General features: G+C 45.2%; 1 protein-coding gene across 4 annotated transcripts in view; it reads left to right on the plus strand.

Annotated features, from left to right (window-relative positions):
* Positions 1-16551, plus strand: part of LOC134957844 (putative ferric-chelate reductase 1) — a 265125-nt gene that overhangs the window by 132103 nt on the left and 116471 nt on the right. For all 4 annotated transcript variants that reach the window (XM_063940058.1, XM_063940057.1, XM_063940060.1 and 1 more), the window contains 2 exons: positions 4980-5043; positions 5173-5358. In XM_063940058.1, coding sequence (XP_063796128.1) covers positions 4980-5043; positions 5173-5358 — 250 coding nt within the window. The remainder of the gene's footprint in view (positions 1-4979; positions 5044-5172; positions 5359-16551) is intronic.

The raw sequence follows: 16551 nt of genomic DNA on the forward strand, positions 1-16551 counted from the left end.
ACATGTGTAAGCGTCACTGCTACGGGGGGCGTTACATGTGTAAGCGGCACTGGTACAGGCGGCATTACGCGTGTAAGCATCACTGGTACAGGGGGGGCGTTACGTGTGTAAGCATCACTGGTACAGGTGCTGTTACGTGTCTAAGCGGCACAGATACAGGGGCGTTACGTGTCTTAGCGGCACTGGTACAGAGGGCGTTACGTGTGTAAGCATCACTGCTACAGGGGGCATTACGTGTGTAAGCGGCACTGGTACAGAGGGCGTTACGTGTGTAAGCGTCACTGCTACAGGGGGCGTTACGTGTGTAAGTGTCACTGGTACAGGGGGGGGCGTTACATGTGTAAGCGCCACTGGTACAGGGGGCATTACGTGTGTAAGCGTCACTGGTACAGGGGGCGTTACTTGTGTAAGCGTCACTGCTACAGGGGGCGTTACATGTGTAAGTGTCTCAACTACAGGGAGTATTATGTGCGCTGTGCCTTTGTATAGTTTGCAGGGGGGCGCCGAACACCCTAGCACCGGCCCTGACTGCACACCCACTGCACTGCACAGTACTTTCACCTTTTACATTGATTCAGCGTCCAGACATTACCCTCCGCGATATCACCCACTCTATCCGTTACATTAGCCATCTCGGGGCTTCCAGGCCGGCAGCCCAGGTGCTGTGTTGCGAAGTCAGGGCCTCTGGGGATCTGGGCGCGGCTGTGGTGGTGAGGCAGTTCTGTGACATCACACGCAGAGAGGATCCGGGGCTCAGAGAGTATGCGGCGCAAGGAGGGCTATGAAAGCCTTCCGCTGCGCTGCTTTCACACACATGTATGCCGGTGTTCGCAGCAGCTTTTGTTCCACCTGCGCTTCGGCTAGGGAGTGGGGATTGTTGATGGCGGAGGGGGCAGGCGGACTGGCAGCAGGACATACGACGCTGCAGTAAAAGGATTTTCCCCCTTATCTACAGTGCAGAGACTTGATGCAGATGCAGTGACATATCTTCCAGCCACTGGCGTGCGCAGCACATTTTATTAGGGGGTGCACCGTCAGAGGGGTGTGTCTAGCACCATCTATTGATGGTCAACGCATATAAAATATCCACCTTTGTACCAATCCTAATAAAGCAGATGCATTGTCAGATGTTGTGGTGTGCACCAAACACCCCTGATGGCACTCATGCAATTACAGTGGTCCTCCTCAGCCTGGTCTGGGACCCCCTCTCTTTCCCCTGCAAGCTGCAGCAGCTTACTTACAAGTCAGTCACTCACTGACACTGACAGTCGCAGACTAGTTACTGCTGCTGCTGGAAAAAACGAGTGACGTGTCAAAGCTGCTGCCAGCCGTCTGCCAGTATTGAATTTGTCTTCCTAAGAGGAACGCTGGCTGCATGCTGCTCCTCATCAGTGGCTGGCGTTGGCATAGCATAGAAGGAGAGAGGTGGGCATGTGTGGGATGGACGTGCGAGCAGCATGACGTAATCACATCACATCACACTGTTTTTGTACATGGAGGTGGAGCTGGGAATTTGAAAGCCAGTGGCAGTGGCACCCTTGATTAACCCAGGCGTCCGGTCAGTAATGCAGTCCTGCAGGGTGCAGCGCAGAGGGGACAGTAATCAGCCTGCTCGGCAATCGCTGCATCAGGCATGTGAGATTGGGGTGCCAGACATTAGGGGGTGCCTGTGCGCACCAGGCACCCCCCCCTGCGCACACCTATGCTTCCAGCTGCACATTTTTGGCAGGTACAGTCCCTTTTTTTATGGTCTGTACCGATTATTGACTCTCCAAGCTTCCATTGAAAGTATGGGAAAAGGGGCGTGGCCACGCGGCTTTACCCGTGGCTACGCCCCCTTTTCGAATTTTTATCAATGTTTATGTGTAAATTGTTGGAGGGTTTGTTGCTGCAGATGCAGTGGGACTATTTTCGGGTGTGGGGCTTGAGCTGCAGCTCCATCAGTCCCATTGCTAATCCTGCTCTGTGAAAACACAGCAGGCAAAGGGCAGGGCGTTTCTTGCCCAATCAGCTGTGGATTGGGTGTGATAGACCTGCCACTAACCCAATGAGAGATGCGTTATACACACAGGCACAAAGTCACAGAGCTGGGCTATTATATAGTAGATTGAAAGATGGTAATAGATTTTATCCAATTACTTGGTTCACTTGCTCAGTTGTCTGTATCAAATGCTCATACGATTAATACATTTTTTATTATAGACACTTTTAAACAATTAAGAAAAACTGTAAAACTACAATTTATTAAAAAATAGTACTTTTACAGAGTGTAATCTCGTATACCAATTGGCAGTTCGTCAAAAATGTTTCAGTTTTGCACAAATTAAATTCACCCTTTTAGGGACATGATTTTTTTTCAGTTGCTTGCTCAGTGAATCTTAAAAAACTTCAACCTACGCATTTCATCTGACAAGACTTCTTCAGGAGTTATGCTTTACTTTGAAGGTTATATGCGAGAGCCCTCACACACTGATCACTAATTCTCTTACTTCCTGATATGTTAGGAAGATGAAATTTAACAGGTATTCTGCAGGTGGGAGATGAGAAAACGACGTAATTAGAATTCTAATAAACCTCCCCTAAGGAGGTGAAAAGGGGGTTGTCATAATTACATTACCGATGCGTGTCTTGTGTTGCGTGACAATTGGGTCAAAATTTGGATTACACCTCCAGTGTGTAGAATATAATAAACTACAAAAATGGTACTGTCACTTTTTATCTTATCTGCTACGGGTGCTCCTCAGGTAACGTCAAGAACCATGGATTAATATTTACTTACACTAAGACATCTCAAATTTACATCTCTATAGATTTGCCAAATTTTTGACACTCATCTTTGCAACCGTGAAAATTAGAAACTCTAATTGTGAAGAATGGTAGAAAAGCTAGTACAACATACATAAATCTTCTAAAATTCAGGAAATATCAGCAAGGAATGGATCAATAATTTCCTCAATTACCTCAAGATCACAATGGTCTTTTTATGCAGAAAGCACACCTTTTATATGTCTAATTGTATACACCGATGTGTTAAAGTAAAGACTTAAGGTGGCAAAATAAAACTTGGACAATGTAAAATTCAGGCAAATTCACCATAAAAACAGTCTATGTGGATTCAGGCTCTTCCTCTATGAATTAAGCGGTAGAGGAAGAGCTGAATATATATTACTGCTCAATCCATAGAATAATAGCGCCCCCTTTGAACCATATTATTACCTCTTGAGGGGTGCAGCTTAGATAGCACTTATTTCAGCGCAGGATAAAGGTATTTCTACCTTGCTATGTGTGTGTATATGTACAGTAGGTATCAAGAACAAATTGATATAATTCACGAGGATGATGTCTGTGTCAAAGTAAATCATACACCAGTGGCAGCAGACCTTGCCAGTGAGAAGAATAAAGACATTGTTTGGTCTTTTGCCCAGGGAAAACTAACAAACAAACAAACTAAAAAACACTACTTCTTCAGTGTGGAATCTGTTTTACCCAAATCCTGACATTTGCCATTGCATTTGTAGAACCAGTAGAACAAACAACAAAGTTCTTGGTTCTACTGGTTCTACAAATGCTACAGATGTCTTATACTCCCCAATCACACCCCCAATTGACTATGATGAGTACAGATCGAGTTGCTCATGCTTTTAGTAGATGTTGAAGTACAGTATCTGCTCCAGCTGATGAATTCTTTTCTAGAGGTTGAGCATACGTCCCTTTCTTGACAGTTACTTGTCACAGGGTTTAGGTTCGGTACCTTGTATCTGCATGATTACATTTTAAAGGCCTCTGCTTTGCTGCTTGGAGAAGCTTGTTACTTATTTATCTTATTTATCAATTTCAACCTTCTACTCTCTAAAATTATCAGTGTCAATTGTCCCGAGGGCTGTGATATGCTGGTTGGATTCAGTGGGTGGTGTTCAATTGATATATCACGCCCAATCTCCCTTCTAAAGTGATCCCCATTCTTGCGCATATCACACCCATAGTAATCAGGTTTAGCTGCATAAAGGGTTAGGGGGTTAGGGAGCCTTGCCATCAGCAGAAACAGAACAGGTGTGGAAGGGGGTGAAAAGAATTGAATACCGCCCAGTGTCTTTATAATTTCACATTTGGGTACTTTTTTAAACAAAATATTTTTTCCTTGGTTTCCTTCGTATTTGACTTTTTATCAAGATTTTACCTTCAGTATGCCTCCTCAAGTTACTTTTATTGGCCGGAGGCCTGTGATTTGCTGATTGGAGAAGTGTGTTGTAAATATATTTTCTACTAGGATTTTAATTTTATACTATTAGTTCATTATTAATAAAAATTTCTGAAGGGTTATATAGCTTATGCAACTGCCATCCTGTCCTTCACTGCTGTGAGACTATGTTTCATAGATATGCTAGGGATGCGCTCAAGATCCCGCCGGACGGAATCCCGGCGGTCGGAATACCAACACCGGAATCCCAACCGGCACAATCCTGACATATTCTCCCTCTGTGGATGTCCACGACACCCATAGAGGGAGAATAAATTAGTGTGCCCGCAAGTGGCTGCGTTGCGCGCTGTCGGGATTCCGGTGTCTGGATTCCAACCGCCGGGATCCCGTCCGGCGGGATTTCGTACTGATCCCATGTGCTATGTTCTTTTAAACTGCCATGTGTTTGTACCACTACTCTGTCCCTTAGTTTAGCCAGCCAGCACACTGCAGCCTTTGGCGAAAAAATTATTGTGATCTTTGAGGTGGTCAAAATTGACTGGATTCAATGGTATTGATGTTAATAATACTATAGACAGGTCCAAATTACATGATTTTAGCTGTCTTTATCAATTTTTTCATGAAATCCAAAACCAAAACAAGTAAGGGCAATTTTGCCAAACACACTGTAGATTTAGAAGCAAAATCAAAACAAAACATGGGGGTCTGTGCACATCTCTACTTATAATCAAAAATAATAATACTGAAGCAATATACTGTAAACCACTTTCTTTATTTTCAGAGCAACCGTTTTGAGTAGTTACTCCACCTTCTGGACTGGTGTGCAGAGTGACATCATAGTTGCAGTAAGTCTGTAAATAGTACACAGTCCAATTTGCATGGCATGTTCTGTATGACATTAAATTGTATACAGTACATATGAATGTGATCTGTATTGAGTGAGACAAAGACTAATAACAATATTCTCCTTACAGCTACAGATGTCTAATACCACATGTGGGTCTCAGAAAAAATGCTTTACTAGTCCAGACAGCTGCAGCCCCAGTGACAACAATTGTCTGTTCATGTCAGCAGCTCCCTCTAGCAATGGTTACGTATTTGAAATGAGTGGTGCAACATCAGGTTATGTGGCCATTGGTTTCTCGAGTGATACAAAAATGGTAAGCAAAAAGTCTCTCTAAATTTTGTTAAGCTGATCTAATTTTGTTAAGAAACTGCTAAGCTAAATCTGATAAATAAAAAAATAAAAATTGGATAATATAGATTGTGTTGTAGATGAATTTGTTTGACATATGATATAACGCACTTTTTCGTGATGTACTGTACATATACATACCACCCAACTGTCCTGATTTTAGCGGGACAGTCCCATTTTTCTGGGACTGTCCCGCTGTCCCACCTGCAGGTCACAGTGTCCAACAGTGGGGGAGGGGGGGGGGGCAGTTTGAAGACCCGCTCTCACTCAGGGTGCATAGTTGCTGTGCACACGCGCACAACATCTGTTCGCTGGGAGAGAGGGACAGGGTGCATGCTAGCAGCTCCCACAGTGGCAAAAACAGGGTGTGGCCTCGCAGGAAGTGCAGCAATCGTGGGCCACGCCCTCTAGCTGAGATGCCACGACCCCTAAAATCACTCCTCGGAGCCATGTAAAGTTGGAAGGTATGCATATGCACAAAATATTCTTGTACATGTATGTCTTTATAGATTCAGATGCATTTTGCTTTGTCTCCTCTCTACACTTAAATGGAACAGATAATGTATAGTAAGGACATGTTCATGCAAATGCCTCCCTTGCTGACCACAACTAAGATGCAAGGTGGTGTATTTCTGTTGGGCGCTTAACTCCTAGTTTAAAATACACAATGATGATGGACACCAGCTGTTTCTAATTGGCTTGATCTCTCACACTGATACTATTACTGTTTATTGGTGTTGCTGCTGTGATCCATTTACATTATTTATTAGATATTTGCAATTGATCCATGAAAACAGTGACATTTTTTAAGGCGATATTTGTATTTATTTGTAGCTATTACTTTTATTTTGTTTTGCACTTGTATTTAAAAATATTTTTTATGGTAAATGCAGCTTATAATACTGTGCCATCCAATTCATTTGATACTTTAGTAATGTGCAATATTTTGCCCTGTAACATTAGCATCTGCTGCTAACACTGTCAAGCCATATCTCCTGATTTACACCATATGCCTACATTACTGTTTTCTGCAGGCTGCAATCTGGGATTTATACCACTGGCCCTCATTCCGAGTTGATCGGTCGCAAGGCGAATTTAGCAGAGTTACACACGCTTAGTCTACGCCTACTGGGAGTGTATCTTAGCATCTTAAAAGTGCGAACGAAGTTTACGCAATATTGCGAACAAAAAAAACTTAGCAGTTTTAGAGTAGCTCCAGACTTACTCTGCCTGTGCGATCAGTTCAGTGCTTGTCGTTCCTGGTTTGACGTCACAAACACTCCCAGCGTTCGCCCAGACACTCCCCCGTTTCTCCGGCCACTCCTGCGTTTTTTCCGGAAACGGTAGCGTTTTCAGCCACACGCCCATAAAACGCCGTGTTTCCGCCCAGTAACACCCATTTCCTGTCAATCACACTACGTTCGCCGGTGCAAACAAAAAGCCGTGAGTAAAAATCCTTTCTTCATAGCAGAATTACTTAGCGCAGTCGCAGTGCGAACATTGCGCATGCGCTCTAAGCTGATTTTCACTGCGATGCGAAAAAAAAGAACGAGCGAACGACTCGGAATGAGGGCCACTGTTCTTTCCTGCAGAATTTTGAGATTCATCCAGCTTTGCACACCTGTTTTTTTTTTTTCGGGCCACGTTGCTGATTATCTCCAATACTAGTCTAGATAACTTTTGTAATGCTTTTTTTTTATTTCTTTTTCTTTTTATTCTTTTTTATAATGAAGAAAACTGAAGGGATAAATACATAACCATTTGCTACAGTATTTTAATTTAATCTCTATTATCAATAGTTTAGGTGCAGCCATTTCTGTCTTTCTATGAAACTTTATTTGCAGAACTCTACAAGCATTTCAGAGATCTTAACCTCTTCACTACTGAGGGTTTTCTCATCCTTCTGCCTAGGCCATTTTCTTGACATAAGCACTCATCACATTCCTATATCAATTCAATATCACTATTATAGATGTGCAGCAGGCACTTTTGTGTTTTTGTTTTGGTTCTGGTTCCATGCTCGTGTTTTGGATCTGGATTGGTTTTGCCAAAACCACCCTTTCGGGTTTTGGTTTTGGATCTGGATGATTTTTGAAAAAAACATAAAAACAGCTAAAATCAAAGAATTTGTTGGTAATTTTGATCCTACGGTATTATTAACCTCAATAACATTAATTTCCACTCATTTCCAGTCTATTCTGAACACCACACCTGACAATATTTGTTTTTAGGCAAAAGGGTTGCACCAAGGTGGCAGTATGACTAAGCTAAGCGACACAAGTGTGCGGCACAAACACCTGGCCCATCTAGGAGTGGCAGTGCAGTGTCAGATAGGATGGCAGATTTAGAAAATATGCCCCAAACAGAATATCATGCAAAGAAGTAAAAGGGGTGCAATGAGGTAGCTGTATGACTAAGCTAAGCAACACAAGTGTGCGGCACAAACAACATGGGACATGCTGGATTTGGGCAGATGTAATACGTGCACAATATTGGTGGCACAGGAGAGCGTACCCCTAAACCACACACACACACACACACACACACACACACACACACACACACACACACAGCAAAGCCTGTAAAATTAATTTGGATAATAATAACCACTTTATTTGGAGCTATTATAATAATATGCAGCAGGCGAGCGTACCCCTACACCACACAGGGCAAACCCTGTAAAAATTATTTGGATAATTAATGTATATAAGCCTTTTATTTGTAGTAAATAATATACAGCACAGGAGACCACCACTGGACTTATAGCAGCACAAGACAGCACCACTGGACTGGACTTATTCGGCAGTACCCCTGGAGTTGTATGGCAGTGTCAGACAGGATGGCTCTTTAAAAAAATTAGTCCCCAAACAGCAAATGATGAAAAGAAGAAAGAGAAGTGCAAGATGGAGTTGTCCTTGGGCCCTCCCACCCACCCTTATGTTGTATAAACAGGACATGCACACTTTAACAAACCAATCATTTCAGCGACAGGGCCTGCCACATGACTGTGGCTTAAAAAAAGAAGCAATCAATCTCTCCTTGCACAAACTGGCTCTACAGAGGCAAGATGTCGACCTCATCCTCATCCTCCGATTCATCACCCCTTTCAGTGTGTACATCCTCCTCACAGAGTATTAAGTCGTCCCAACTGGAATCCACCATCACAGGTCCATGTGTACTTTCTGGAGGCAAATGCTGGTAAAGGTCTTCCTAGAGGAATTTATTCATTTTGATGAACATCATCATCTCCACATTTTGTGGAAGTAACCTCCTACACCGATCGCTGACAAGGTTACTGGCTGCACTAAACACTCTTTCGGAGTACACACTGGAGGAGGGGCAACTTAGGTAAAATAAAGCCAGTTTGTACAAGGGCATCAAAATTGCCTTTTTTCTCTTACGTCCTAGAGGATGCTGGGGTCCATTTTGTACCATAGGGTATAGATGGGTCCTTTGGGAGCCACTGGCACTTTAACAGTTTAATAGTGTGGGCTGGCCCCTCCCTCTATGCCCCTCCTACCAGACTCAGTTTAGAAAATATGCCCGGGGGAGCTGGTCACAGCTAGGGTAGCTCCTAGGAGTTTTTCTAGTTTTGTTGTTTTCTAAGAGTTGTTAGGTACAGAAAGGCTGCTGGCTACAGCCTCCCTGCTTCATGGGACTTGGGAACCAACTCTTGAAGTTAATGGTTCTCCATTTCCGCTGACAGGACACTGAGCTACTGAGGGTGCTGATTGCAAGCCCATGAGGCGACCGCTCACTCCCACAGCACGGCCGACAACCCCTAACAGAGCCAGAAGAAAGAAGAGTGGTGAGTACAGTGCCGGCGGCCCGGTTAGCGGGTCACCGGCGGGAATGGCGGCACAAAGGCGGAAGCGCAGCTCTGACAGGTTGCGCTCCAGGAAGGCTCAGCAACACAGTGTAGGTGCTTTGAGGGGCGTCCTGAGCCAGCGCGGATCACCCTAAACTGGTCACTTAGCTAACAGGGGCTAATCCCTGCTGTTAGCAACAATCACCTCAGGCCAGTATAAACAATAAGTGTGGGAAGTCGCACATCATTGCAAGGGGCAGGGCTTCCTCTCAGAGCGGATCCAGCACTCACCAGCACCATTTTCTACCTGCAGATCATAGGAAAGAGATGCTGACAGGGAGTGCTGCCCTCCAGATAACTCCAGCTATCCTCTGCTTTACCAGGGTGTTATAGACAGGGGGGGGGGGGGGGGGGGAGGGAGGGAGTGTGGTAACAGTACTAATTACCCTATTAAGGTTAGTTAGTCAGCGCCGGGCTTTTATCATAATAACTGCCTACTGGGGTGCTGTGTGGCTGGCTCCTTATACTCTGTGACTCTCTGAAGGTACTCTGGGGAAAACTGTGTGACATTTTCCTGTATGTGTGTGTAAGTGTATATATCCACATTGCCATGTCTAAGAGCTCTGTGTCATGTGCTGAAGAGTGTGTATCTTCTCCTGAAGAGTCTATTCTTGGGATAGGCATATGAATTAAGGTTCAAACAGGGTTGAGATTGCCTAAAGGATAAAAAAAAAGGGGCAGATTAAATGGGCCAAGTGGTTCTTATCTGCCATCAAATTCTATGTTTCTATTCCATGTACTCAGGACTGCAATGTGCTCTCCCAACTTTCTGAATCTGAACCCCCATGAGTGGATTCTTTAAGAGGAATGATATCCCAGATTTCATCAAGGGTGTCACATAATGAGAAAGTTACGCATTTTTTGAGAAAATCTGTAGAGGTTTTGAAGTATTCAGCTTCCACTACTTCCTCGCATACCCCACCTATATACCCGAAAAAACATACACTTGCCCAGATAATGCATGTTGACACTGATACCGACTCTGATACAGGGGACGGTGATGGGGATATGCAGGGGGGTGATGCAGCCCTTGCTAAAGGGGTGCAGCTAATGATTGAAGCCATTAGGGATATTTTACATATTTCTGAGAAGGAACCTGAACAAGTAGAGGAATCTTCTTTTACATAAAATAGGAAATCCTCGCTTACCTTTCCTGTTTCTAAGGAGTTAAACTCTATATTTGAAAAATCCTGGGAAAACCGAGAGAAAAAATTCCAGATCCCTAAAAAAATTCTCATTGCTTTCCCTGAAGAGGATAGAAAGAAGTGGGAAAACCCACCTATAGTAGGCGCTTCTGTATCTAGGTTGTCTAAAAAGGTGGTTTTACCTGACTCTGGTTCAACAGCCTTAAAGGAGCTGGCTGACCGCAAGATTGAGACTACGCTGAAATCACTGTACACTGTTACAGGCGTGGCTTTAAGGCCCACTATTGCTTTGCGTGGATTTCTAAAGCCATAGTAAAGTGGTCAGGCACATTACTAGAGGACTTAGATACTATGGATAGGAGTGACATTGAATTGTTTTTACGTCACATACAGGATTCTGCTGGCTTCATGGTGGAGGCCATGAAAGATATTGGCATGCTGAATGCAAGGGTTACTTCCATGGCGGTCTCGGCACGCAGAGGACTCTGGTTACACCAGTAGACTGCGGAAACAGAATCCAAGAAAAGTGTGGAGAACCTACCCTTCACAGGTCAGGCTCTGTTTAGAGACGCATTGGATGCATGGATCTCCACGGCAACTGCGGGTAAGTCAACCTTTCTCCCCTCAGCAGCACCACCGACTAGGAAATCTTATCCTACGTCTACACTGCAGTCCTTTCGGACAGCAAAATTAAAAAAATCCAAATCCTCTTCCACCTTCTTTAGGGGTGGTCAGATAAAAAATCCAGAAAAACCTGCACTAACAGCTTCTCAGGAACAGAAACCTGTTTCTGCTTCCTCAAAATCTTCGGCATGACAGTGGACCTCCCAGCCTGGAGATCGGGCAGATGGGAGCGAGACTAAAAGATTTCAGTCACGTCTGGGCATCATCATGCCTAGACCCTTGGGTGACAGACATTGTTACCCAGGGCTACAGGAACTCCCACCTCACATATTCTTCAAATCAGGCTTACCATTTTCGCTGACAGAAAGTGCTATCCTGCAGGAAGCCATTCGAAAATTGGTGCAAACAAATGTTATTGTTCCAGTTCCACCTCACCTAAAACACAAAGGTTATTACTCAAACCTGTTTGTGGTACTGAAAACGGATGGTTTGGTAAAGCCGATATTAAACCTAAAGTCATTGAACCCCTACTTGAGGGAATTCAACTCTGAGGGTGGTGATCTCAGGTCTGGAGGAAGGGGAATTCCTGGTATCCCTGGATATCAAGGATGCATACCTTCACATCCCGATCTGGCCTCCTAACCAGGCTTATCTCAGATTTGCACTGCTGGATTGTCACTATCAGTTCCAGGCACTGCCTTCTGGCCTCTCCACAGCATAGAGAGTATTCACCAAGGTCATGGCAGAGGTGGTGCTACTCCTCCGCAGGCAAGGAGTGTACATAATTCCATATCTGGACAGTCTGCTGATAAAAGCATCATCCAGGGAGAGGTTGTTGCAGAGTATTGCTCTCTCAAATCAACTGCTCCAGGATCATGGGTGGATCCTGAACCTTCCAAAGTCACATTTGGAACCGACAAGGAGACTGCCCTTCCTGGGGATGATACTCGACATGGAAGTGCAGAGGGTGTTTCTACCAGTAGAGAAAGCGTTGGTGATCCAATCAATGGTGCAGGATGTCCTGAAGCCAGCCCGGGTATCGGTTCATTAGTGCATTCGCCTTCTGGGGAAGATGGTAGCCTCCTGCGAGGCTCTTCCATACGGAAGATTCCATGTGAGGTCCTGGAGCTCCTAGACAAATGGTCGGGATCACATCTTCACATACACCAATGGATATGCCTGTCGCCGAAAGACAGAATTTCACTCCACTGGTGGCTGCAAACTTCTCAATTACTCGAGGACCGCAGGTTTGGGATTCAGAATTGGATCCTTCTAACCACGGATGCAAGTCTCAGAGGTTGGGGAGCAGTCACCCAAGCGGAAAACTTCCAAGGAAATTGGTCAAGTCTGGAATCCATCCTTCCGATAAACATTCTGGAACTTAGAACCGTTTACAACGGCCTTCTACAAGCGCACATCTTCTGCAAGATCAGGCCATTCAGGTTCAGTCGGACAATATAACGGCAGTGTCCTACATAAACTGACAGGGCGGAACGAAGAGCAGAGTGGCAATGTCAGAGGTAACAAGAATCCTCCTCTGGGCAGAAAAGCACATAGTGGCGCTATCCGCGATCTTCATTCCTGGAGTGGACAACTGGGAACCAGACTTCCTCAGCAGACACGATCTCCATCCAGGAGAAAGGGGCCTCCACCCAGAGGTGTTCGCAGAGGTGACAAGCCAATGGGGTGTACCTCAAATAGACATGATGGCCTCCCGCCTCAACAAGAAACTTTTCAGGTACTGTTCCAGGTCGAGAGACCCACAGGCAGTGGCGGTGGACGCACTGGTAACTCTGTGGGTGTGTCAGTCAGTGTATGTTTTCCCTCCACTTCCACTCATCCCAAGGATTATCAAATAAAAAAAAGAACAAGTGTTCTGGTGATCCTCATTGCTCCGGACTGGCCAAGGTGGGCTTGGTAGGCGGATCTTCTGGAATTACTGCTGGAGAATCCGAGGCCTCTTCCTCTTCACGAGGACCTTCTGCAACAGGGGCCTATCAAGACTTACCGCGGCTATGTTTGACGGCATGGAGGTTGAGCACCAGATCTTAGCTCGGAAGGGTATTTTGGAAAAGGTCATTCCTATGCTGATACAAGCTAGGAAGGGGGTTACGTCTAAACATTACCATCGGATTTGGAAAAAGTATGTGCCTTGGGGTGAATCCAAGAAGTTTCTTATGGTGGAGTTTCAACTGGGATGGTTTCTCCTCTTTCTGCAAGCAGGTGTGGATGTGGCCCTATGCTTGGGCTCCATAAAGGTCCAGATTTTGTCCTTGTCCATTTTCTTCTAGAAACAATTGGCTGCCCTCCCTGAGGTTCAGACATTCTTGAAAGGGGTTCTGCACATCCAACCACCCTTTGTGCCTCCTACGGCACCTTGGGATCTTAATGTGGTGCTGCAGTTCCTGCAATCAGATTGGTTCGAACCTTTGCAGGAGGTGGACGTCAAGATTCTTACTTGGAAGGCGGTCACACTGTTGGCATTGGCATCTGTTAGACTTGTGTCAGAATTGGGGGCATTGTCATGCAAGAGACCCTACTTGATTTTCTATGACGATAGAGCTGAGCTCAGAACGCGTCAGCAGTTTCTTGCAAAGGTTGTGTTGGCTTTTCATATCAACCAACCTATTGTGGTGCCAGTGGCTACTGACTCCTCAATTACCTCAAAGTCCTTGAATATGGTGAGGGCTTTGAAAATATATGTGAAGAGAACTTCTCGTCACAGGAAGTCGGACGCTTTATTTGTCCTTTATGATCCCAACAAGGTTGGGTGTCCTGCTTCTAAGCAGACGATTTCTCGCTGGATCAGGATTACTATCCAGCATGCTTATTCGACAGCAGGCTTGCCGTGTACAAAATTTGTAAAGGCCCACTCTACTTGTAAAGTGGGTTCTTCCTGGGCAGCTGCCTGGGGTGTCTTGGCTTTACAGCTTTGCCGAGCAGCTACTTGGTCTGGGTCAAACGCGTTTGCTAAGTTCTACAAGTTCGATACTTTGGCCTCTGAGGACCTAAAGTTTGGTCAATCTGTTCTGCAGGAACCTCAGCACTCTCCCTCCCGTACTGGGAGCTTTGGTACATCCCCATGGTACTAAATGGACACCATCATCCTCTAGGACGCAAGAGAATATAGGATTTTAATTACCTGCCGGTAAATCCTTTTCTCGTAGTCCGTAGAGGATGCTGGGCGCCCGCCCAGTGCTTCGTATTCCTGCATTTTTACTTGCTTCAGTATTGTTGTTTCAGCCGCTGCTGAACTGTTCCAAGTTGGTTAGCTTGGCTGGTTAGCTTGGCTTTCATCCTTGTTATGTGTGAGCTGGTGTGAATCTCACGACTATCTGTGTATTTCCTTCTCTCGAAGTATGTCCGTCTCCTCGGGCACAGTTTCTAGACTGAGTCTGGTAGGAGGGGCATAGAGGGAGGGGCCACCCCACACTATTAAACTCTTAAAGTGCCAGTGGCTCCCAAAGGACCCGTCTATACCCTATTGTACTAAATGGACCCCAGCATCCTCTACGGACTACGAGAAAAGGATTTACCGGTAGGTAATTAAAATCCTATTTTTTGCTGCCAGTATACATACAGACTGTTTGACATGCCTACTTGGATGCTGTCACTCCTATAATCCTCCACCATTCTTTCAATGGTGACAGAATCATATGCAGTGACAGCAGACATGTCAGTAATCGTTGGCAGGTCCTTCAGTCCGGACCAGATGTCAGCACTCGCTCCTGACTGCCCTGCATCACCGCTAGTGGGTGGGCTAGGAAATATTATCCTTTTCTTCACAGCCCCAGTTGCGGGAGAAAATGAAGGAGAAGCTGTTGACGGGTCACGTTCTGCTTGAGTTGACAATTTTCTCACCAGCAGGTCTTTGAACCTCTGCAGACTTGTGTCTGCCAGAAAGAGAGATACAACATAGGCTTTAAACCTAGGATCGAGCATGGTGGCCAAAATGTAGTGCTCTGATTTCAACAGATTGACCTCCTTTGAATCCTGGCAAAGCGAATGAAGGCCTCCATCCACAAGTCCCTCATACTTTGCGGAATCGCTCCGTCTTAGATCCTCCTTCAATTTCTCCAGCTGCTTCTGCAAAAGCCTGATGAGGGGAATGACCTGACTCAAGCTGGCAGTGTCTGAACTGACTTCCCATGTGGCAAGTTTGAAGGGTTGGAGAACCTTGCACAAGACGGAAATCTTTATTGGCAAGTTTACGTTTCTCCTCAGACCATTTCAATTTATTTTTTGGGTCTTTTAACGGAACTTTGGCTTTTTGGATTTTACATGCCCTCTATTATCACATTGGGCATCGGCCTTGGCAGACGACGTTGATGGCACTTCATCGTTTATGTCATGACTAGTGGCAGCAGCTTCAGCACTAGGAGGAAGTGGTTCTTGATCTTTCCCTATTTTATCCTCCAAATCTTTATTCTCCATTATTTTTCTGGAGTTATATAACAATATGCGGTACAGGAGAGCGTACCTCTGCACCACACAGGGCAAACCCTGTGTAAATTATTTGGATAAAATATTAATAACCCCTTTATTTGGAGTCAATAATATACAGCACACGACAGCACCACTGGACTTATACGGCAGTGTCACTGGACTTATACGGCAGTATCACTGGACTTATACGGCAGTATCACTGGACTTATACGGCAGTATCACTGGACTTATACTCCAGTACCACTGGATTTATACGGCAGTACCACTGGAACTATACGGCAGTATCACTGGACATATATGGCATTATCACTGGACTGGATTTATATGCCAGTACCACTGGATTTATATGCCAGTACCACTGGATTTATACGCCAGTATCACTGGATTTATATGACAGTACCACTGGACATATACGTCAGTATCACTGGACTGGATTTATACTACAGTACCACTGGATATATATGGCAGTATCACTGGATTTATATGGCAGTACCACTAGACATATATGGCAATATCACTGGATTTATATGGCAGTACCACTGGACATATACGGCATTATCACTGGACTGGAATTATACGCCAGTACCAATTGATTTATACTGCATGACCACTGGACATATATGGCAGTACCACTGGACATATACGGCAGTACCACTGGACATATATGACCGTATCACTTGACTGGATTTATATGCCAGTACCACTGGAATTATACGGCAGTACCACTGGACGTATATGGCAGTATCGCTGGACAGGGACACCACCACTGGACTGATGCAAGATAACACAGCACCACTGCAATGTACTGTACTAATACAGCAGCTCTGGACATATGGCAGCAAAGGACATCACCACTGTGACTGGACTGATGCAGCACAGTACACCACCTCTGAACTGATGCAGCACAACACAGCACCACTGGACTTATACAGCAGCACCGGACATATGGCAGCAGAGGACACCACTACTGTGACGGAGACACGTCCTCTCTCTACACTCTCCAATGCCGGAGTGAATCCGGCAGCGGGATGATGACGTTTTGCCTCGTTCTGGTTTACGAGTCAGACAGGAAAAC

Source organism: Pseudophryne corroboree, chromosome 9 (genome assembly GCF_028390025.1).
Source record: "Pseudophryne corroboree isolate aPseCor3 chromosome 9, aPseCor3.hap2, whole genome shotgun sequence".
Taxonomy (NCBI): Eukaryota; Metazoa; Chordata; class Amphibia; order Anura; family Myobatrachidae; genus Pseudophryne; species Pseudophryne corroboree.